Raw genomic sequence first — 24,448 nt, 5'->3', positions numbered from 1 at the left:
TGTTGAGGCATGAATTGTCTATTGTGAGTGAGAAGGGAATGTAGTATAGTCACTGTTCTCTCTTCAGCCTTTCTAGAACTGGCCTTTATTTACAGTGTTGTTTGTACTTGTGACCAAAATTGTTTCTTCACTTGAGAGAGCTGAGAATTGTATGATTCTGCATTTTCAAACTATAGTTCTTTTGCATCCGTTTTTATTTTTTGCAGAGTAGTAAATTTTCTCTCTTGTTTTTGATGTTAGGAAATGCAATAAAAACGCATTTGGCCTTGAACAGGTCACTCAGCTGTAGTTTAGCTTGCTTAGAATTTTAAAAAGAGCCCCAGTAAAGCTTCTTTTCCAGGTTTATTCTTATCATTAAGAAAAACTAAATATAGGGCAATGTTTATTTTACTGGTTTCAAACCACAAATTAAGAGTTCAATACTAAGTTAGATTCAAACGTAAGTATTGAAAGCAGTATAACTATTGAAAAGAGATTTTAGCCTATTGGTAAACTTCTGTAACTAATGTCTAATATAATTTGAAATTGCAGCTTGTGGTTGCATGTCAGTTGTGGCATTCTCCAGACTTTAAAGAAATCACTTCTAATTTGGGGATTTAATTTCATATTTGTCCCCTGAAACATGTTTTTCAGACTTTAAGCCTTTACCTTTCAAGTTAAGACACTAAGTGCCTGTGAAATGGCAAAAAGCTTTTAATGAAATGATTAATTCATTGTAACAGCTGTAGGGTTGGGGTTTTTTTGAGAGAAGACACTGACTATGTCCTAAGTGATTGGCTTTTTTTTCATGTGCTCTTGTTCTCCTTCCTCTTGTCAGAGATTTCTATTACAATATACTAGTATTTGTGGAAAAACATGATTTTGTGGGACTCAATCCCTCCTTTCCTCCTGTCTCCCTAGTTTTTCTTAGCATTCATCCCCTTGTCTTATCTTCCCTTTCCCTTCAGAAAAATGATTGCACGCTATGTTGCAAAACTAACATTTCATGCAGCAGAATTTGCCACTATTTGAGAAGACATACAGAAACCTTACTACTATTTCTTTTTTTTTGGCTGTTGTGCATTTACACTCTTTGTATAAGATAATCAACTTGCAGTCTGATCCCAGTTCATAGGTGATCTAGAGATGCAAAATCATCTTCTGCTTCTTCTCTTCTATCCCATTAAATGTCAAAGCTCTTAATTGTTTTCTGCAAGTATCCTGCTAAGACTTCTACATTCTGTATCTGAGAGCAAGAAGCAATTGCTTTCTCTCAAGCAGCATTAGTAAGAGCTGAGCACAGCAGCTGTGACATCTGCTTCTGAGTGCAGTATGTCACAAATTTATCAGTTTCAATTCATTTTGATTTGCCCATTGCAATGTCAAGATTCTGTTTTTAGCAGATTGAGTGGTAGTACTTGTCACTTCCAAGTTGTAGTCAGACAGAAAAGAGATGGTTTTCTTTGGGTAGCATTTTAATTTTAGAAAATAGAATGCATTTTCTTTTTGCTGGTAACTGTACTGGAGAATGTGTTTTAATTGATGGATTTGATTTCCAGTGCCTGTCAAGATACTTTCTTTGTACATTTAAACTCTTGTATTGTACCTCTTGCGGCAGTGTATTGTATGGCCTTTCAGCTTTCAGTGGAGTTGTGTAAGGGGTTTAACCTGTATGTAAGTAATAATGAAGTCTTCCCAGCACAGATTTAACTTGAGAAAGATCATTAGATCCTTCACTAATTTCGTTATGCATTGTTTTCCAAAACATAATTTGAAATACTGCCTGTTAGTAACTTCAGTTTCTGTTACGAATTTTGTCCCTGTTATTATAAGTTACTACTGTATATTTGTCAGGTATAGTATATTATTCTCTTGCCATTATTTTTCAAAATCTAGAAACTTTTCTGTAATTTTTTTATGCTTGTAGGAAGCATTACGACTTCAACAAGATGTGAGAAAAAAGAAGCAAGAAATCTTAGAGAAGCACATTGAAACACAAAAGGTAAAATGTTAACATTAAAGAAAGTTGGCAATTCATTTCTAAAATCTCAGTTCAGTTCTTTAAAGTATTTCAGAATTTGTAAGCATGATCTACAAAACTGACCTGTAAAGTAAGTATTCTCCTAGAATGCTATTGTCACATTATTTTAAGTTTAGAGTTTTAATCTAGATTGTCTTGTTAGTTCACTTAAACTACTAGCTTATGCAATGTAGATGCAATTTTAGTTGAAATTGCCTAATTTGGGTGCAACATGCATATGTTTCTTTGGCAGTAGTGAAAGCCTGAGAGTTCTACTTGACAAAAGCTGGAGAGATTGATGTAGAAAAGTATGCATGACTGCACTCAGGCTTAGGAGGAGAAAAAGGCAAAGGTGTCACACAAGTTCCATAACAACTTTGAAATAACTTAAGTGTGTTGAGCAAATCTGTCCATATGGAATGGAGATATCAGATGTTCATTAACAAATGAATTAATCACAGATTCAGACAGATTTTAGTTTAATATAAGCTGTTAAAAGCCCTATATGTTGAGTTTGAAGATCACAGCAAAAGAATTGCATTATTCTGTTTTTCCATCAGTTGTGATGAGTACTGGATGGATCTATAATAGTAGTTGCTAAGTAAATTTTTCTTAAATTGGACAGATGCTGATTTCAAAGCTGGAGAAGAATAAAGCCATGAAGTCAGAAGACAAAGCAGAAATCATGAAGACCCTGGAAATCTTGACTAATAGCATTACCAAGTTAAAGGATGAATTAAAAGGTGTATCACCAGGAGGAGGGGCTCCTTTAAAAAGCATGAAAACTAAGACTCAGGTACTGAAGTTTTGATCAGCTTTTTAGTAAGATGGATTCAGGTGCTTATGTCAGCAGAATAAAAATACGCAGCCACATCAGCAGTATTTAGAACCATACCAGTTTAATTTTGAAGTTGTCTTTGAAGTGAAATTGGTTTTGACCTCTTTTTGAAGGAACGTAGGTAATTTTAAAATCATGCTGTTGTCTGAAACATTTATCCACTGTTATTTAGATATTACATCATCTGGAAAATCAAAAAAACAACCCAAAAATCTTGATTATTTCTTTTGCCTTATCCGATCTTTTGTGTATGGTCTATTGCTTTCTTAAATTTTTAATAGAAATCATGAAAATAGTATTTTGTATGCAAAAGGATTACCATTATGCAACACAGATACCTTCTGGTCAAGTTTAATACACAAAACAAACTACATCATAAACTAGTTGACTACTGTATTGGTACATAATTTTCTGGGTTTTTTTATGTCGCTGAAATATTTCTATATATTAAGCTTTTTAGATTTGAAGATTATACTGGTCAGTTTTCCTTTGATGAAACTACTCATGTTTGCGTTATACCTGGTACAGGAGTTCCTTCCTCTGCTATTATTCTTGTTAATATATGGCCATAACCAGTTTCCCAACTGCTTAAAGATGCTACTATATTACCTTTTTAAAATGCAGTATTTTGCTTTTTATAGAAGTATTTGTTCCTGAACAGGTCAGAAGGTGATTAAGAATTAAGCGAGACTTTGAGAAATAACATTTTAAGATATTAATGTGTTCTTTTAAATACATTACAAGCTTTTTTTTCTTTATCAAGTGAGGAAGTGCATATGAATAAAAGAGCCAATTTTTGTACAGTGTATTTTCCAGTAGAAGACAAAAAGTCTCAATCTTTTCGTGCTGTTTTAATTCAGTTCTTAAATATTCAGAATGCTTAGTCTTCTCTTCTAATGTTTGGGATTCTATTTTAATAAGCTAGTGTAACATTCCAACCCAGATTTAATTTAAATGGATCATTAGTTTTCTATTTGAAACAGCATTTCTACTGCTTTATTTTACATAGAAATATAGGCGTTAAAAGTAACTGCAGTCTAAATTACAGTGATGTACAGTTTTGAAAAAAGTATCAAAAAGAAATACTGAAATGACCTGTATGTACTCACTGCAGTTTCTTACATCATTCATCAGTCATGAAGAAGTTAAAGCAGCATATATTTATCCTGAAAATGGACATAGATTATAATTCATGGAAGTCGTTTTATACCTCTTGAAACAACTTCAGTTGCAGTGGAATACTCTATAGTGTTTAGAGGGGGAACTAACAGTAATAATCCCAAAATTCAGACACTACTGTAATAAGTTTAAATCCTGTTTTTTGGAGATGAGAGATCTTTTTAATGTTTTTGAAAGAGTGGACGTTGTTTGGTGAGAAAATGTTACTGAGAGGTCTGAAGGAAGTTACCTACTTGTAGAGTAAATTTGAACTATAGCAGTCCTAGAAATTGGGAATGTTTTCAAAGCTGCATTTGATTGTTAAAGTTTCATGTTGTTCAGAAATACTCTTCTGCTAGTAGTGTAAAGTGCTTCACAAATTTGATCAGGAAGAATAGGTTATAACAGTTTTGATCCAGGAATAGTGATGGTTGTGGGTTTTGTCACATGCAAGGCAAAGAATCCAAACCCATAGAAATGAAGAAGCAAGTTGCGTCATGAAAGCTTGGTAAATTCTTGACTAGAAAATCATGAATGCAGCATTTTAACCCCTGATAGTTATTTTACGCTGAGAGTGGTCCAGTAAATTCTTAGAATGGACAAGAAAATAGTCTGGTAACACAAAACTGCTCATAACGGTTGAGATTGGAAAGGATCTCTTGGGGTCATCTTGTTCCATCACCAGCTGCCACTAAGAGGAGTCTGGATGTCTTCTTTACTCATCCACACTGGGTATTTATACACATGGATTAGGTCCAATCTGCCTGCCACCTTCTCGTCCTGAAGTCAAACAATCCCAGTTCTGTCAACCTTTGCTCATATAATAGATGATCCAGTCCCTTAATCATTTTTGTGGCCTTTCACTGGACTCTGTCCAGTATGTCTCCATTGTGCTGAGGAGCCTGGAACTGGACACAGCACTCCAGATGTGGCCTTACCACTGCAGATTAGAGAAGGATCACCTCCCTTGACCTGCTGGTGGTGCTCTTCCTAAAGCAGTCCAGGAGGCTGTCAGCCGCCTTTGCCAGAAGGACACATTGCTGGGCTCATGTTCAACTTCTCTGCTACCAGAACTCCTCAGGTCCTCTTTATCTGGGCAGCCTGCAACCTGTACTGGTGGCTGGGGTTAATCCTCCCCAGAGGCAGGACTTGGCATTTCCGTATGTTGAAATGCAAGAGGTTCCTCCTGCCCCATTTCTCCAGCATGTCAAGATCCTTCTGAATGGAAATGCAACCAGCTGGTGTAGCAGCCACTCCTCTGAATTTTTTATTGTCCACAAACTTGCTGAGGGCACACTCTGTCTTACCATCCGTGTCACTAATGAAGATGTTAAACAGTATTGACTGCTAGGGTACACCACTACCGACTGGTCTCCAGTTGGACTTTCTGCCACTGGTCAGAATCCTTTGAACCCAGCAGCTCAGCCAGTTTTCAGTCAATCTCACTGTCTACCTGTCTATTCAGTGTGTCATCCTTTTGGCTGGGAGGATGTTGTGGGTGACAGTATTGAAAGCCTTACTGAAGTCAAGATAACCAACTTCCATGAGTCTGCTCTTGTCCCCCAAGCCAGACATCTCATTATAGACAGCTGTTAAGGTCAATCGTGATTTCTCCTTCCCTTTTCCCTGTCACCTTCTTGTTCTTAATATGCTTGGAAATGGTTTCCAAGATTGATTGCTCCTTCATCCTCCCAGGGATTGTGGTGAGGCTGACCAGCATGTAGCTCCCCAGATCTTGTCCTTCTTGAAGACTGGAGTGACATTTGCTTTTTCTCAGTCCCAAGGAACCTCCACCAAATGCCATACCCTTTCAAATATAATTGAGATTGGCTTTGCAATGACATCAGCAAGCTCCCTCGGTATTTATGGTTGCATCCTGTTGGGTCACAGGTATTCGTGTATGTCCAGTATATTAAATGTTTCCTAACTTGATTCTCTTACAAGAAAGGTAAGTCTTATGTGCTCCAGGCTTTTCTATTGGTCTCAGGATCTGGGATTGCTGAAGGCAAGTCTTTCCAGTAAAGACTAAGGAGTAGGAGGTGTTGAGTACCTTGACTGTTCCTGTGTCCTTTGTTGCCCGGGCCCCTTTCACAATCAGCAGTCGGCCCATGTTTTTCACAGCACGGTGTTCCTTTTGCTGTTGATGCGCCTGCAGATGCCTTTCTTGTTCTTCCTTAACCCCCTTGCCTGATTCAACTCCAGATGGGCTTTGGCTTTCCAAACCAGTACCTGCATGCTCAGACAGTTTCTCTGTATTCCTTCTGTGATCTGACCCTGCTTCTATCTCTTGTACACCTTGGTTTTGGATTTAAGTTTTGTTAGGAGCTCCTTGCTCATGCAGGCAGGTCTTCTGCCACCTTTGCTTTATTTCATGCATGCTCTGAAACTTGCAGGATGTGGTTCTTGACAATCATCCTGCATTTTCAGCAGATACCCAGGGGCAGGGTCTTCAAAGAGGAGGCTTCTCCCAGTTGTCTAAAGAAGGTATCATCTACTTCTTTTACCTGATCAGGCAGTGCGTAGTACACACCCACTGCAACGTCACACACATTGGTTTGCTATCTTAATCCTGACTCATAAACTCATCGCAGAGCTCTGTGCATTCATACTGCACTGTCGCATAAAGGGCAACTCCTGCTTCTCGCCATCCTGGCTTGTCCTGCTCTAAGAGAGTATATCCATTCACTGCAGCACTCCAATCTCGTGTGAGTTTACCTATGTGGTTTCCATAGTCTCAGTGAGGTTGTAGCCCTGTCACTGCACACAGACATCTAATTCCCCTCCGTTTCATATGTTGTGTGTATTAGTGTACAGGCTTTTCAGAGAGGCACTGATTTCCCAGAAAACAAATGAGATCTTCCACCGTGATACTGTTCTGTAGCCCTCCCTCATTTGTATGGATTGGTATGTGTAGGCTTAAAGTGGTTGCCCTTCAACCTTGTTTTGTTATCTCGAGATTTCTTCTGCCTACATCACCCTTTGCTTGGTAGCCTGGTCCACCACTTCCTTGTGTGATTGTTGGTTTTACTTAGTAAAGTGAGATGATGTGCTAATTTGAATTACAGTTGTAGTGAAGTTCTTGAGCTGGTTTTCCATTTCCTTTGTAATATGGAAAGCAAAGAAATATTTTAAGCAAACCCATTTCGTAATGGACAAAATATCCAAACTGTAGAAAAGTTGATCCTATCGATAGCTTTCCTCTCAGGGAGTTGTGCATAATCTGTGAGCGTTGTTTTGTTAGCATTTGAAAGAGAGAAAACAATCAGTCCCATCTGACCTTTGTGAAAGTGAGGAATTAACAGAGCCTTCAGTTAAAATTTACAACTTTGACAATTTTCTGAAAGACTTTGCTCTCGGTTCTCTTGCATTTGCTTAGCGTTTAAAACCTGGGCAGCTCAGAAGGCCCTGCAAACTTGAAGCATAAGGTACACGAAGCCCATGTGACTGTGCCATTATCTTTACCTATTTTTGTCTTGTTCCAGTTCACGCAGATTACAAAATACTCTTCCCCCTGAGTGTAGAAACCTTTTGCTGCCTCTTGGTGTATCTTGAAGGAGGTATTTTCTTCTTCAGACCTGGCACAGCTCTATAAAAGAGAAGTCTACATTAAGAGCAATAGAAATAAACCTCAAAAGTGTAGAGACTTTGCAACACCCATGTCACTGGCTGCTTTGTGAGTTGTGACTGCTAGTCATTATTAAACTTCAGAAGTGCTTGTTTTGCTGTGTCACTGATGTGTTGCAACACAGTGGGATTTGAGAGAAACACTGTTTCCAATTTTGAAAACTTTGAAAACCATTATACAGGAGATAATGGATTTTTTTTTTTCTGTGGTTGCTGTAGATAATCAGAAAATGGGGCAGAACGGGGTTCAGGTTGAAGTTGCCAGTTGAATAATCCAGCTTTTTTTCTTTTAAAGCTTCCAGGAAAAAACAAAGAAACAAAAAGCCCCTTCTTTATCATTCAGTGGTGATACTTGGTTTCCAACTGTCACAACTGCGAAACCTTCATCTCTTGACAACCAGCCTTTGAATACATTACATGCTGTGGTTTTGAATCAACGGGTGTAAATGTAAAACTGTTTCACAGTCATCTATAATTTTTTTCTTCATTTGTGATGTCACTGGAACATTTAGCTGCTTTTTTCCATTAAAAAAAAAAAAAAGAGAGAAAAAAGCTTCCAATTTAAAACAGAACTTCAAATAAAATTTCCATGGTCCTGTAAAGCCCTTTCCTGCACCTATGCCAGCACCTGCACCTCAGTGGTTGAAATGAACATGGCTAAATTTGGGTTCAGAGACACCTTTCAGTCTCATACATATTTTTGAACTTTATAATTTTTTTTTAAGGTACTGTGTGCTGGAAGGCAGCTCTGGGTGCATCAGAGACCAACCTTTTGTTAGCAGAGGTCTTGTTACTGTGTTTTTTCTAGTGTGGTCTGAACAGAACTACCAATTACGTAACTGTGATAAGCTTAGATGCTTTTTCTCATTACTGATTATCGTTTTTGTATTCATTTATAATTATATTGCTTTTTTTCTTTGTAGAGTATCTTTCTATCTCATCATCACTACCATATAATTTTGCATTTTCTATTTTGTGTATCTCTAGTTTAGAAAAAATTCCATTGGCTTTGGCTTTGTGGGGTAGTCTAAAAGCTTTGACATCACCAAGCTCAGAAACATACTACTACACACTGAAGTTCTGTCTTGCCAAGAAGTCTCCTAAGCTTGTGCTTGGTTTGTTTTTGAAGGTGTAAACCTAGCGTAGTAAGCCGTATAGCTGCAAAGTTACAGCTGTGATCTGAATTAACAAGCCACAACTTGGTTAAGTTTAAAATTTCACTACAGCTTCTAGTTTTCAAATTCGCTTTCCTTAGAGTTTCTAGGAATTTACTTTCCAGATAGAGGTTCTGTGGCAGACTTCTACCTTACCTGGAGGCCAGCTCTGGCCAATCCTTAAGTCGCTGTGTATTTCTGAAATAGCCTGCTAATAGGAGTGTAGCAATAGATTCTTGGGTTTTATTGGAAATGTTTTTCTTCAGTAGAGAAAGTGAACTGTGGAACTAATAATTTACCGTAACAATTTCTTAGATGCAGAAAGAGTTACTAGATACTGAACTGGATTTATACAAGAAGATGCAAGCTGGGGAGGAAGTTACTGAATTAAGACGAAAATATACAGAGCTACAGCTGGAAGTATGTTTGTCTCTTCTTTTGTAGCAATTAACTTTTAATCAAATATTTTCATTTGTTTATTATCTTGTGTATTGTATCATAAACTGTTTTTTTTCCAGAGCACAATATTAAGTTGCATGTAGATGGAGGCATTTAGCAATAATACTTTAAAAAATCAGTTTCCGAATTCCACCGAGTTAGAGAAATAGTATTGTCTTTAATTTTGATTACTCATCTATTTAAATTCTGTAACTTAGATGTTACAGATCTAACTTAAATTCTGTAATTTAGATGACATGATATTTTGTAGGTTTGTAGTAGTAATATTTCCTTGAGAGCATGGAGTGTTTTTAAATTGTTGCCTGTAGGTGGTGTTGTGTTTGATGCACAAGAGTTGAAAAACACTGCTTGATCTTTTATTCCTAAGTGTTAGCATCCTCTTAATGAGATTAACCAAAAAGGCTGAAGTGCCAAAAGTAGTATTATTACAGCATTGGTTTCAAGAGAAGGCGGATTTACCAAAAGGAAATACAGTGTTTCAGAAGTGTTTGGTATATAGAAACACGCTTTTTCTTAAAGTTCTTGCTTTTAAAAAAAGTCAGAAGGCTGTGCAAGATTCTTCATATCTATGTGTCTTATTTTGAGAAATTCTGAATGCTGTGGGTGTTATTCCATGTTACACTGCACTGTCTTGCCTATGTGATTGTGTAATAACTACTTAATTGCATTATAATCTTATCTCTTTTTACCGTTAAGCAGGCTGCTGTGTCGCTTAAATCCCTCTTGTGTTAATGAAGTTTGGTCATGTCTTATGTATAACTACGTATGAACACAGTGCACATACATACGGCTAAGTTGCATTAAAATCCTACTTGAAAACTGAGTTGTTATGCAGCTTTGCTAATAGTGAAAATAGGTTTGTTAATAAACCAAGTCAACTGAATAGAGATGACGCAAGAGCTTATGTTAACAATATATATTCTGATGGTGAATAGTTATTTCATAGGTGTACCGAAAGCTTATTTATGTCGCACATTTTAGAAAATATGTAAATTGAATAATCTGTGAAATAGCAGTAGAAAAGTAGGTGCTCGTTCAAGCTAAAGTTACAGTGTAGTTTAGTGCTAATCCTACTCCATCTCTCATTGAGTCTGATTGTATTTTGAGTTGGAAAAAAATATGTAGCTCTTTCAGGAAAATAAGTTTTACTAGTTAAATGACTATTCTGAGGCCTTTAGCAAATACTGATCAAAGTAGATGGAGAAAAACGGGGTTAATAGCAAAGCACACCTCTACGTTTCAAGAAATAGCATGAAGTGTATCCATTGTATAATTTACAAGAGGGATATGGATTTTTTTTCCTTTGGTATTGGTTTGATTTTTCAGTATTCTTACAAATTCTTTAGAAAAACTTTTATTCACGTATTTTCTTTGTGACTAACTCCTGCAATATTCATGTGTTGCTTCTGTGGCTCATAACTTGCTGTTCTGTTCCAGGTGGCCCTGATTTTACTTTGAGAAAACTCAAACAGTATACAGCTTGATAGTTGAGTCAGCACAGTCTTTAACTTCTGGGATTATTCATTTAACCATTTCAAATTATTTTTTTTTAAGAAAAAAGCAACAAACAAAAAAACACCCCCAAAAATAACCTGCAGGATTCTCTTTACAAAAAAATGAAAGGAGAACTATATACTATTGTATAACTGTCTGAATAATTTCATTAATAAAGCCATAACAGATTGATCTCCTCATGGATGATACCAATGGCATGCGTTAAAGTAGTACTATTAGTGCTTGAGTTGTAAACACTGTAGAATATATTAAAAACATCGTTATGGTGATTTCATTAAACATTTGATTCCTACATCAGATCTATTTGGGTTTGAAAATTATTTTTTTTTTCTTATAAATGCTGAAATTAAATCCTTGAAAGTGCTTTTTTGAAACTTAAAATAACTTTTGCAAATTATTTTTTAAATGGCTGTCAGAGATACTGTCATCATCCTTTTGACTTTTCTTGGAGAGTATATGCCAGTTCTTTAGAAGGGATACACAGGTATTGTGTGAATGGAAATTAGTGAGTACATAGAGCCAAATTTTTAGCAAATACTTTGTCCTTGGAGGTGCTTGTTAGAGCCTCTGTTTCATACCGTACAGTTCTGTGCCCAGAAGCTTTTATGCTGCATTAATTCTGGTCAGAATAAAAGTCCTGGTTGGACTTTGAGAGACAAATTAAGAGAGAAAGATAAGGAAACAAATGAAGTAGGTAGTCACCACATCAAGAAAATCTATTCGTTAATGAAATTTCAATGTGGTACTGTAGTTCCTTTCTCCTATGAGGAATTATCCTCACAGATAAGGGATCTTTGGATACCTGTTTTTAATAACATGTTCTTTTTTTTCCTGTTTCTGTCCTATTTTTGATCTGTTAATTATTAACAGTATTAGCTCTTTACTGTTACTAGCGTGTTCACCTTTCGTTATTTTAAGTCGTGTAAGCTGCTCTCTGGGGCTTGTTCGGGGGTGTGTTTTTAGGAAACATCAGAATGTGTTTGTTAATTTTGTCTAAATATTTAGATTGCGCATTTTAATACATCAATATGTTATGTGTAAACATCTTAGGCTGCCAAACGAGGGATTCTTTCTTCAGTTCGTGGTAGAGGGGTTCATGCAAGAGGTCGGGGTGCATCACGTAGCAGAGGTAGAGGAATACGAGGCCGGGGTAGAGGCAGAGGAGTTCCTGTGCATGCAGTTGTGGATCATCGACCTAGGGCATTAGAGATCTCTGCATTTACAGAAAGTGATAGAGAAGATCTTCTTCCTCATTTTGCGGTATGTGGCAATTTCACTTTTTCTGGTCTATCGAATGACTTCTTTTCCCTTGATTCAGCTGATCTGGAAATATTATTTAGGAATGAATCTTTAACATGGTATATTTGTTCATGGAAAAAGAGAATGCATGAGTAAAAGGTGAAACAAAGAGGAATTACACCATTGGTTGAACTAGTTATAGCTGAATAGCATTTGCAAGACTTGGGGTTTTTTTCTTAAAAAAAAAAAAAAGGAAATTGGGAATATAAAGTAATGACTCATAATATTTATTTGTTCAGGATATGTATAAAATTGTTAAAAATTTTTAGGTATAGAAAGATAAAATAACTGAAGGGATGGTGAGAACAAAGATTGATTCAGTGCCAAACTTTCAGTGCTTGAAGTCTGTTTATCTTTGTTGAAGTATCTTAACAAATGCTTAATGAAAATTTTCCCTGACGATTTTCAATGCTTTTGCTTAGTTTTCTGACTTGAGGAATTGAGATGAGAATTGGGTAACTATATTCAGATCTTGGCAGGGTAGGCAAAGTTTTCTGTCTATTCATTGCTGCAAGCTTAAGAAGTCAGAGCTTTTTCTACATTTTTTTTTCTCTTTTTAGCCTAAAAAACGATTAACTGATGTACATAATATTTTAGCAGATTTTTATTTACAAATATAATAAAGTGAGAAATCAACATAAATTTATAAAAAACATTGTCCTTCATTAAAAAAATGTTATAATAAAAGGAAATATGTTTATTTTGTGGAATGAATGCTAAGAATACGTAGTAGCATAAATTGTGTGAATCTTCATCTGTGTTGTGTCCTGCCTACCCTACCCTCATTGGGTTTTTTGGTTTTTTTTTGTGTTTTGTATTTTTTTTAGGGGGGTGGGGGTGTTTCAATATTTAATTACAGTGGTCCTCTCTAAAGGTAGAAGTCCAAGACCCAGTAAGTCCAGTAAATTCTACTCCGGTCAGTGTACTTAATATTTCCTGTCGGGCAGCCATGCAAGCAGCTTTTCAAAAGAACAAGAGCCAACAAGGACCTGTCTGTCCTTTTTAAAAGAAGAAAAAAACCCAACCAAACAAAAAAACCCCACCATTATTATACTGCATTTGTTAAAGTGTCATGTTTCCAGGAGCTATATATGTATGCACATACAAAAATGTACATATGTATTTTGTTTCCCTTAAATACACTGCATCATACCTACATAAGGGAACAAAAAGGGAACCATCATACCCATAAAGGGAACAAAATTACTTTTTATAGAGATGAATGCCAGACTGAACGTTTATACATGCCTATATATATGTGTGTGTGTGTATTTAAGAGGAACAGAAGTACTTTCTATAGGGATGTATGATAGACTGAACATTTAAGCAATGACTTCACAAATTTTTGGTGTAAAAGAACGAACGTATAACTTTGAAGTGAAGCAATGCAGTCCGCTTGTTCAGCCGCAGGACATTTCTCAGTCCAGTTTCAATGATGAGTGTAAAAACCCCCTTATTTTTAATCTACAGCATTATATTGTGATTTAGTCTGCCTTATGAATGTTGCTGAACTAAATTTTGCTGGTCACCTTTCCTGTTTTTCATTTCATTATGTACTTGTAGTGACTGTAAAGAATATAAAAATGATGACAATATAAAAATGAAGACGGAATCTGCCACTGTTAAAAGCTTGCTGTGTGGTGTCAGTTTATAGTCATAAATTTGCTCATAACTTAGCTTTTTGTTATTCTTTGGTTTTATTGCAGGGACTGTTAAGCTTGCCATCTTTAACAAACAAAAAGTATTAACAACAAACTTACTAGCGTCAACAAACACAATTCTGTTCACGGTGTTAGTAGTATAACACTGAGAAAAAATGTTAATTATTTCATTTTGCAGGTTGAGCATTTGCTGTTTTAAGCTTGCTTCAAATTCCATGGAAATGCACTGAGCTGTATTTCTGTTTCTGTGATATGATATCACAACTCTGCACATCAGCAGTGCACTCCACCTATACAGATATGTTGGGCATTGCAGCTTACAGTGATGGCAGCATTAAAGGTAGCAATACCATAGAGACCATTACAGGAATAGATGGGTCAGGTTCTTAAGATGCTGGAATCAAGTTAAGTTTTGAAACTTTTTCTACAGTCCCTGTGTCTAGTAAATATTTTGTAGTAGACTTTCATAATAGACTCATGGAATCATCTCAAGATCCCTTTTTCCTGATCAAGAAAGAAGCAGAAGAACCTCTTTTTCTGTCATAATTTTACTTCATACCTGTATGTTTATAATTGGGAAATCCAGAGACTACAGCACTTCTGTGTTTTAGAAATGCAAGTAAAACTAACTGGATTCCTTGCAAGGAATAAGTACTCTGGTTGGCATTAAGGTTGTGAAACGTATGCTATTTTAATTTTATATGATTTTTGAGGGCATTTGATATAGGGTAGCATTTTTAGGGGTGTATAACTATTTCACTAAGCCTTTTTTTCTTTACTATTTATTAAAAGCAATATGGTGAAATTGAAGATTGCCAGATAGATGACTCTTCTCTCCATGCGGTGATTACCTTTAAGACAAGAGCAGAAGCTGAAGCTGTGAGTATAGTCTTGTTGAAACTACTCTGCAACATTCATCTACTTGCTAGTTACATTATACTTCTATATTTGATTAAATTTAATACTGCTAATTATTTTAAAACATTTTAAAAGAGGTCTGACACGAAATTTAATTCAAGATTAAACAAAACTGTCAGAACAGCACATTACTGAAATCCTTGGAAAGTTGTGTTTATAGCAAACTCGAGTACAGGATATAGGGAAAAATTAAGAGGAAACACTTGGGAATTGGTAGCTGGATGTTTTGGTTAATCTTTATTTAATTGCCAGTTGTTTTCATCTAAAACTTGGTACCCTCACAGTTTTCCTGAAATTTCATTGACACCCTGCAGAGCAAGCCTATATATTTTGATTAGGATCAGTTGGATTTACCTTTGCCTGAAAACCTGTGATGGTGTAAATGTGATTTGATGTGATGGGATTTGCTTTTTTTTCTTTTTAGCATATTTCTTAGAAATTTAGGCAATTACAGAAGCATAGAATTATAGAAGTAACTTTTAGAGAGTAAAATCCAGAGTTGAGTTATGTTGTAATTCAGCATCCTTACATATGGATCATTAGGACTTTGTACATTTGGCTCAGCGGGACTTCTGCCTTACTCAGTCTGTGGTGTAGACAACATGTGAACCTGTGCAAAATAAGGAACGTAGTTGTTCTGCAAATGATTTTGTTTTCTTTAAAATCTTTGCATCACTGTTGGGAAGGAGTATCCTGAAAATAAGAGGGACTCCAGAAAGAATGGATTCATATTTACAGTCTAGTTGTATGGAAAGGTTTCATTTTATATTTGTATTTTGCACAAGGTTTCTATTTTTGCACAAAGCTCATCTTACAGAGTTACTTGAACACAATTTTCATACCTGGCCAGACTCTTTTTGTATGCTTTTCTTGACCAGTGACCTGATTGACAGGAATACTGATACTTACAGTGCAAATTAATCCAATGGGGACAATAGTTTTGAACACATACAGTATCATTATGATTGCATATTTTGAGAAACAATTTGATGCATGTGCCAGAAATGTTTTACAGAAGCACAGAAATTCTGTTCGTGAAACTCTTAGTTGTAGCAGTGATGAGCACTAACTGTATGGAGATTATAATTATTCTGTCAAAAAGGAAATTTAATTAATGGTACATAGGATATACTGATTGATAGAGAAAACCAGTACTGTACAACTGTGTTGAAGGAGCACAGTTCAACAGTGAACAAAAGTTCTGTGGAGAATAAGAAATACCTGCTTGCAGATAAAAGCTGTCGTAATTAGTGTACTCACAAGTGGACTGAATTAAGGTTGGAAGTTTAGTTTTGCTGCTTCCTGACATTGGGTGCTTCATTTTGCAGTTTCATTATCTTTGATGACATAGTTTACAGAAGAAATTTTCTAAGTATTGAGAGGGACTTCTGCTTCCCTGAAAATAAAAATAGATCACCTAGAACAATTATCTGTTTTATGAACTGTCAAAATAAAGTCTTCGCTTCTGCCAGGTGGAGTATGATTCACAACAAAGATCTTGAGAGTATCTTACTACGGATACTTGTTTACCAGCAAAATTCAGTTTTTACTGTTAGAACTTGTTTTGCCTAAAAATAGGCACGGAGGATTTTTTCAGCCTTACCTAAATCTCTGTACCCAAAAAGCAGGGAATTTTGGAACCAAACATAGAAGTGTAGACATAAGAAGCACCTGAAAAAGAAGGTAGTGCAGAGAATGGAGAAAGATGTGGGCAGGACAAAAATAGAGTTATATTTGGTGGAAAGGTTGAAGTCAACATTATGTGCTTCTCTTTTTTTTTTTTTTTTTTTCTTTCTTTCTCTTTTTTTCTTATTTTTGATGATGCATTTCATTGCGTTTGAAAAGCAGTATGTTTTTCCTCAATCACTCTCATTTTTATGAAAACTGTGTTTGATCAAACATGGTAAAATCTGTATTTTCCTTAAGATATTCTTATATATTAAATATATTTCCACTGGTATTTCTGTGTTTACTACTAAGGCAGACTTTAAGAATGGCAATTGGAGAAGTTGTAGAGGATAATCATTAAAAACCTCTGTTGAGGACAATTGTGAAGTAAATGCAGCTAATATTTTACCTTCTTAAATGAAAATAGGCCTGGGCTTTATGACCATATATGTTCTAGCCTGGAAGGAAGAGGAGGATTCCCTGTTGTAAAATGTTGCATTTTTATGTAGTAGTAATTTGTTCCAAAGATTACAAGTTGTTTCTGGACCTAAATGTCACGTATAAGTACTTCTAAAAATTCTAGTTGTGTGACATTGTGATGAGACCATGGACAAAAAGCTCCTGAGCTGCATTTTAATAAGCATAGAATCTTTTAAATTTATCATAAATTTATGTGTACAGTTTTAAAATTTATACCTGGGGACTTTAATATCACACAATTCATGTTCAGATGTCATTGAACATGTAATTGTTTCTACATTTCACATTATGCTGTGCTTTCAGATTGTACTATAAATCTTTTGTGACCATGACGGTTATTTCGGAATGTTGCTAACGCTGATTTATGCTCATTCATGTTACTTTAATTTGAACATACTATTTCCAAAGCAGCCACTTAATGCAGCTGGTACTTAGAAAGGCATGAATATCCCATAAGTTAAAAATTTTTACATTTCAATTACAACGGCTTTACAGGAAGTGGGACGTTTTCCAGTAGATTAAGTTGTAATCACAAAGGGGCTTTTTGTAGTTGTTTTGGGTTTTTTTTTAATATGTTAAATCATTTGTATTTGTGGGAAGTCTTAACTTCTTCCAGTAAGTTATGCATTAACAGTTTTGTGTCCGTCTTTGAAAGGTGAAGAACCCATCAAGATAATATTAAAAACCAGGAAGGTGTTGGTCCAGTAGGTTACCCGCATCACCAAATGGTGTATGGTTTTCAAACCTTATTTTCTTCTGAATATATTTTGATCATGTTCCTGAAAGGATGTAAGAATTCCATGTGCAGTGAATGAAGTTGTTTTGTTTTAACCTATTAACAGTAATTCAGTACGAAAATATTACAACTTGGATTTTCTTTGGAAAAGCAGGCTGTTGGTTTATTTCTGGCATTAAGTACTATTGAAGTTATTTTTTCCCCTGACAAATATATGACTAAAATGTTTAAACTTGTTTTAGGCTGCAATTCATGGATCTCGTTTTAAAGGACAAGAGTTAAAGCTGGCGTGGAACAAGCCTGTTGCTAGTATGTCAGCTGTTGAAACAGAAGAAGCTGAACCTGATGAAGAAGAAGTAAGCTTGCTTTTTCTTTTTTTTGTTTCCTTTTTCTTTTTTTAAGATTAAATAATGTAGCTTTGTCAAAAGAAAATGATTTGTTGATTCATACTTCTATTTTTGAATCTAACTCATGTTTTGATATCAGAAAGTGGATTTATCTATAAATACACTTCTTGTTTTCTAGGCTGTTGAAAATCCTGATACTTTACTTTTCCTTGCAGAAATGTTTCACTTCTAACACGATAAAAAACTCTAGAAACAAATAGAAAGTGGAAGGGTTGGGTTTGAACTTGCATGAGGGAGATTGAGGATTTTGTCCAAAACATGGGGTTTTGTACCATCTACTTCAGGCACTAATTTCTTAGAGGATCAAATTTCAGAATCTAGTTTTACTTTATAGAGAGAGGTGGCTTGGAGGATACGAGTGAAGGAATAATTTAGAGCGTTTACTAACTTCATTCAGCCATCTAAAGTACCTCAGCTGAGAGTTAATCCTCATCATGGTCCAAGAGAGACATTAAAGCCTTGTCCAAATAACCTTAAATGGTTAATGCAGAAATAGCGGGGCAACGTTTCTTGATGCATTTAACGCATTACACTCAAAATGCCACTTTAGGGAAGAACTCTAATTCATTTACTATCAGTTAACTATATATACACAGTTGCCATAGAATAGCTGAAGTAGAAGTACACATTGACTTACTCGGTGGTATTATTTTGTCTGTATGCTTTTCCTGTGGTATTTTGACAGGCCTACCATAGAAGCAGCTCCACAAGGTTGTTTTGATATAACTAAATTCAGTTATTCTTTTTACATTTTGTAGTATTGCCTTTCTGTTGTTTGGTTGTTTTTTTTTTTTTCTGAAGAAAGCCAGATGGTCTATTTGTTTTCTGTCTCCAAAAATGCTAATTTCTTTGTAGTATGTCAGCCAAAGACAGGCTACCTCCACCACTGTGTATTCATATCAAGCATTTGTGCATTCTGACCTAGTAAATATTACCCTCTTTGTATATGCAAACCTCAAGCATTGTCAGATAGTAATGAGCTGTGAGTGAACAAGAGGCTATATTGGGGAATCTTCAGAGCATATTAGATATTTTGTCCCTTCTCCTTCAGGGATGTGTTGCCTGTTCAAAATCAACAGCAATGTTTGTTGCTGTAAGGAGTCTACTTTATTGAGAGGTCTCACTGAGTTACTACTTCACTGAGACTTCTCCATTTTGCATAATGAAGGAACGGCATGCTGGGATATGCAAACACTTTAGCAGAGTAAAGGAAGGAAAGTACAGATTCATTGGTAGGTGAACTACAGTGAGATTTGTCTTTTAACCCCACCTGGAGACACTGAGTGTAGGAGGGAACCTCTGGTGTGTAGGTAGTGGGGGAAAGGGAGTGGAGCTGCATGCATGGGCTGCTCTGGCAAAGGGAAACAACAGATTTACAAAGACCTTGGGTCTGGGTGCTTGATAACATCTTGTCAGCTGAGATGTGTTTGTGGTAGTGGGATACATGTGGTTTAGGTGATGGTTGTTCTCCTTAATAGGAGTCATCAGGTATGGAAAGAAAACTCAGGGAAAAGACCGCATGAAACTGTTTTCCGTAATTCATAATTTCATAAATATGAAATTCATAATTGGACTCAGCTAAAATTTTCCATATTTTCAAAATTTAAGTTAAAAAGGGGGAGTAAGGTTTTTTGTTGTTGTTATTAAGAAATCATTTCATTATTCAAATGTTTACCTTTATTGTAGATTTTTTTCCCCAATCATTTATTTTTCTACACTTTTCTTGAGATTTTATTTTGTTCTTAATTTAACTGTTTTTTATTTGTCTCTGGACTGTGTCTGCAGTCATGCTTTGGCTAATTATTCTTGTGGAAAATGTATAGGAGTTGATCTTGGATCAAACCCCCTAGCTGTTCATTGCTTTTTTGTGCTTGCTTGGATTTTATTTGAATTTTCTACAACTGAATTAGTCCCCCTAACCTTCACCAAATTTCTTTACGTGAGGGATTTCTGTTTGATAATCCTTGGGAAATCTTGCATTTATATGACATTCTTTCCTTCTGTGAGTTTTGTATTGCTTCTAGCATTTGGTGAAGTTAGTATTTGAAGTACAATGTTATGATCCCCAGGTCCTGGATGGATGAGTTCAAGAACTTCATATTCACATGCCGAAGTCCAACCAATTGCATAAAAGAAATTTTACATAGTTTCATTGTTTAAAATTTGGTACTTATACAGGATTAGATTGGGGGTGGAGTAGGTTCTTATAGTCAGTGGCCTGAATTTCAGTCATGCGTTATTTATGCACATAAGATGTCTTGAGTTTCTGCATGCCTACAACTCATCATTTAACTTCATTTCATAGCAGCTATTGTAAACACAAGAAAAAGGTTTCCTTCATTTTTTTTTATGGCTAAACTACCATTTTACTTCAGCTGAGGAATACTGTGCTAAAGAGGGACAGCAGGCTTAAGACGTGAGTGAAACTAAGTACCTTGATGTTTGGAAAAAAAAAAAAATGAAGGGGCGGGGGGAATAGGGAGATCATTAAGCAGATTGACATTGTTAATAATGAAACGGAGCTCCTCGTCCGTTTGTGAAAATATGAGTTAGGTCTTTTGGACTAAGATGCTCTAGAAAATCCCTGGCGAGTAGCCACTCAATTATGAAAGCACCTCATCTCCTTAGATGCCTTATGTTCTACACCTGGGTGCCTAACAAAGGAGTTGACTCTACTTAAGTCAACAACAGATACCTAGGAAGTGTATGAGATGTGTAAGTAGAGTGAAGCTTTTATTCATTAGTGGTTTGCAGTTCAGGGACCTGTTGAATCAGAAGTGTGGTGTCTTCATAATTGAAGGCCCTTGATAGATGTTTATTTTATGCATTTGTCTGGTTTCTTTGGAATCTAAATAGCACCTATAGTGTCCTGCAACAGGGAATGCTACTGTTCAACTATGCCTACCAAGAATAAGTATCTTTATATGGAACCTGCCACCTACATTTTTAATTTTGATGTTCTGCTGCTCTTGCATCAAAAAGAAAACCATCGTTCTCTCTTCAGTTTCTCTGAGACACTTAGTATATGTGGACTCCTGTCATACTTCCCCTCGGTTGCTTCCTCTTCAGGCTACAGAGTCCCTATAGTTGTTCCCCTATGTGGAAGTTGGTCCAGGCTTTTTGATAATCCCTACTGCCACTCAGCCTTGTGCACCTGAGTTCTGCATTGTGTGGTGCCCAGGACGCCGCCTTTTTGACAGCAGTGTTGTATTTTGCATCTAGACACCAGGGGAAGAGGCTAAGTCCTCAGAAACCTTCTGTGTTTTAGTCTGGCTCAAAGTACCCAAGCACGTGTTGACAGAAGAGTCAGGTGTAGGCAGAGCTGCTTTTTAAAATGCACTTTCTGTAGGCAAAAGTAATGAAGATAGTAGTTTCTCCCTGTTGTAGAACAGCCTACTGGAAAGAGAGAAAGCTTAGTTCTAGGCTTTCTTCATCCTAGAGCCTCGTGTCTCTCCAGAAGGCTCCCTAATTTCACAAATCAACCTTCTCACCTCTTGTTGGATTTGGAAATTCTGTAGCAAAAAATTACAATTACTGGGACACGAAAAATAAGCAAAGAGGACCATAACTGTTATCTAAAGGCTGGGAGACTTTGCCAGGAAAAGGCATCCTTGTGTTTTAGTACTTTCTTTAGCTCGTGCAGAAATTGCTGCTATTGGTGCAATCACCGAAAAAGTTCTGAGACAGGATAGTTTATATATACACTCCTGTGTCTATCTATATGTAGACAAAAATTAAAATAACTCACTGTTTATCTTTCTTATTTTTAACTTTGCCTCTCTGAAGCCTGTAACTGTCGACCTGAAATGTTCAGGGGGTTGTGAAGTTTGCCAAGTTACAGTGGTTTTACTGAAAGCAATTGAAAATACATTAATGTATTTTGTCTAAATTTCTGTAATTACCTGTCTCCCCACTCTGATCTTTTAAATCTTTATATCGGTTTAAAGCTTGCTTAAGCTGTCAAAATCAAAATGTCTCAGATTCAACCTTTTTGATACTGTGACACAGATGGATTAAGCTTTTGGGTGAAAACAGGCATAATTATTGTTAACGTGCAAAAGCTAACATTAGTTTTCAATATAGCATGGGAATATTGCAGCTTGGGCATGAATGATGGGCTGAAGAATCAGAAGAGCTATTTAAATATGAGGTGCATATGTCCTGATCATATTGAAATCCACTGAAAATAAAAAACCCTATGTTTCATTTGCCATTTATTAAAATATGTATATAATACATATATATACAGCTTTTTTGAAAGCATTACTGTTTACCTGTTAAAAAATACATTTTTTCGTTATTAAATTGCACATATCAGAGACTTGTATTTTGCCTTTTGGCCTTTTACCATTTTCTGACATAAGAGTATCATGTTTTTCTCTTGAAGTTCCAGGAAGAATCTTTGGTGGATGATTCGCTGCTTCAAGATGATGATGAAGAGGAGGAGGATAATGAATCTCGTTCATGGAGAAGATGATTCAACTGATGAATGACAATACTAGAACTGCACCTGTGTTGCATTAGTATTACCTAATGTACTTCTGCATCTTTGTATTAAAAAGGGTTTTGTGATGAAGTTGGATTCGGATATAGACTAAAAAGCAGCTGGTCGGTTATACGTTTTGAGAGATTGATGTTTGAGTTACATTTCAGTAAATGATTGCTAAAGACATCATACTAGGAACATATGCAATGTTTTTATTACATAGTTCTACAGAAAGTTACAGAATTCTTTGGGTTCTTTGTAATTTACCGAATTGGTCAAACACAAATGACCAAAAGTTGTTATAACATAGATAATTTTTGTTCTATTCCAGATACGGAATGAAAATTTGCATTTAAAATCTTTGTGAATGTTTTCAGAAATGAATAGATAACAGTACTAAACTGAAGTCTCTAAAGCTATGTATTCATAATATTGCATAGTAGTATGCTTAGGCTTTACTATGTACTAGCCTTTTGTTGGATTTGTGTACGTATTTTACCTATGGGTTTTAATGATAAAGTGTATGACTGCTTTGCATATAAGTCCTTATGACTTTAAGATGTTAAAAAATAAAGAAATGGAATGGTCTTCAAAAAAAAAAAAAGAAAAAAGAAAAAAAAAAGCAATAACCAAAAAAGCTAAGGCAATGGTCCTTCATAATGAAAAAAAAAAAAAAAAGAAAAAAAAAAGAAAAGAAAAAAGACCATTCCAAATGGCAACCCCCACCCCCATATTCACAAAAGGAGCTCTTATCACTGATACTAAAATAATATTGAATATAAAAAAATCTCAACACCATGACGTTTCATTTACATTAACACAGAAGTGTACCCTGTTACATAAAAGTTTTTGGATGTCTTCCGAATTTTGAACTGATTTAAGTCAAACAGTAAATAGAATAATATTCCAACAATAAGGAATTTATTCTGTATCCCTGCACTGTGCAACTGTAGAAGAAAATTTGATCCCACAGAAATGCACAATACTGAAAGATAGTTTAGAAAAATATTTTAGGTCAAGTGGAACATTTGGTAGGTATTATTCTAAGAACTTTGACTATGCACACTAATGGATCATTTTTATTCCTGTGTTTCTATGATTACATTTTTCCATTTCAGAAGTAATGCTCAGCAGATACTGAGTTCACAGTGTAGTGTATATTAATCTTTTAAAAAACATACATACGTGAAATGTTAGTAGAATTTCTGCTCCACAGCCTTAATTGGCCCTTTCTAACAGGGCATTCTGTTACGTGAGGTCTGAAGTTTCTCCTGGTCTTAGGAAGGGGAACTGCCTAGTCCTTTGCAGTAAAGGACGTCTCTCACTAGAAATAGTTGGTTTTATTTCCATTCAGTAGCACACTGCTGGTCAGTTTTCAAAAGAAAATCCATTTATTGAGTAGTAGAGTTGTGGGGTTTGTTTTTGGTTGGGTTCCCTGCCCCCCATCTACTCATTAATGACTTCAGCATAAAACCACTATCTCATTCATCAAATAGATGCAGGTGATAGTACTTCAGTTAACAGTATATTTTATTTAGTTTCTGGTTTTGTCTTTTAGGGAGGGGAAGTGGGGGAGAACTGATGTAAGTCATGTCCCTGCCCCCCCCCCTTTTATTTTTTTAATCCCAAAACAGGAATGGAGGAAAGTGAAAGTAATAGTATTCCACAGAGAAGAGCTCTGGCTGTAGAATTTTTGTTCTGTACTTCTCAGTTATTTGAGGGGGTTTTGAGAACTGCATCCTGTTTGGTTTTGGTTTTGTTTTTTTTTTTTTCCCCTATGTCCCTGTGTGTATGCATATCTTGTTGCAAAAATATGCACTTAAAATTTTTGTATAGTCTTAGTTTCACATTGAAATTTCACAATTGACTGCCATGCTTGTTACAGTAAGTTCTCAATCTTGCCCTAAGGAATTGTATTTGGAAAATTGATTTCCTTTTACACTGAATTTCAGGCAAAATAAAATATTTTAAGAACCTTTTTTTTTTTCCAATGCTCTGAATGAGCTGTTCTAGGTCACTGAATTAAATACAAGCTTTCCTACTTTC

At 35.8% G+C, this 24,448-nt stretch overlaps 1 protein-coding gene across 2 annotated transcripts in view; it reads left to right on the top strand.

The window, feature by feature from the left end:
• Nucleotides 1-23,011, top strand: part of RBM26 (RNA binding motif protein 26) — a 57,986-nt gene extending 34,975 nt beyond the window's left edge. For both annotated transcript variants that reach the window (XM_009894027.1, XM_009894028.1), the window contains 7 exons: nucleotides 1,907-1,981; nucleotides 2,625-2,795; nucleotides 9,089-9,193; nucleotides 11,798-12,007; nucleotides 14,500-14,586; nucleotides 17,752-17,865; nucleotides 22,304-23,011. In XM_009894027.1, the coding sequence (XP_009892329.1) occupies nucleotides 1,907-1,981; nucleotides 2,625-2,795; nucleotides 9,089-9,193; nucleotides 11,798-12,007; nucleotides 14,500-14,586; nucleotides 17,752-17,865; nucleotides 22,304-22,393 (852 nt within the window). In that variant the 3' untranslated portion in view covers nucleotides 22,394-23,011. The remainder of the gene's footprint in view (nucleotides 1-1,906; nucleotides 1,982-2,624; nucleotides 2,796-9,088; nucleotides 9,194-11,797; nucleotides 12,008-14,499; nucleotides 14,587-17,751; nucleotides 17,866-22,303) is intronic.
• The last annotated feature ends 1,437 nt before the right edge of the window (nucleotides 23,012-24,448 follow it).

The sequence above is a fragment of the Charadrius vociferus genome, unplaced genomic scaffold, assembly GCF_000708025.1.
Source record: "Charadrius vociferus isolate BGI_N301 unplaced genomic scaffold, ASM70802v2 scaffold11, whole genome shotgun sequence".
In the NCBI taxonomy this organism is placed as follows: domain Eukaryota; kingdom Metazoa; phylum Chordata; class Aves; order Charadriiformes; family Charadriidae; genus Charadrius; species Charadrius vociferus.
This window is presented reverse-complemented; position numbering and strand designations above follow the sequence as displayed.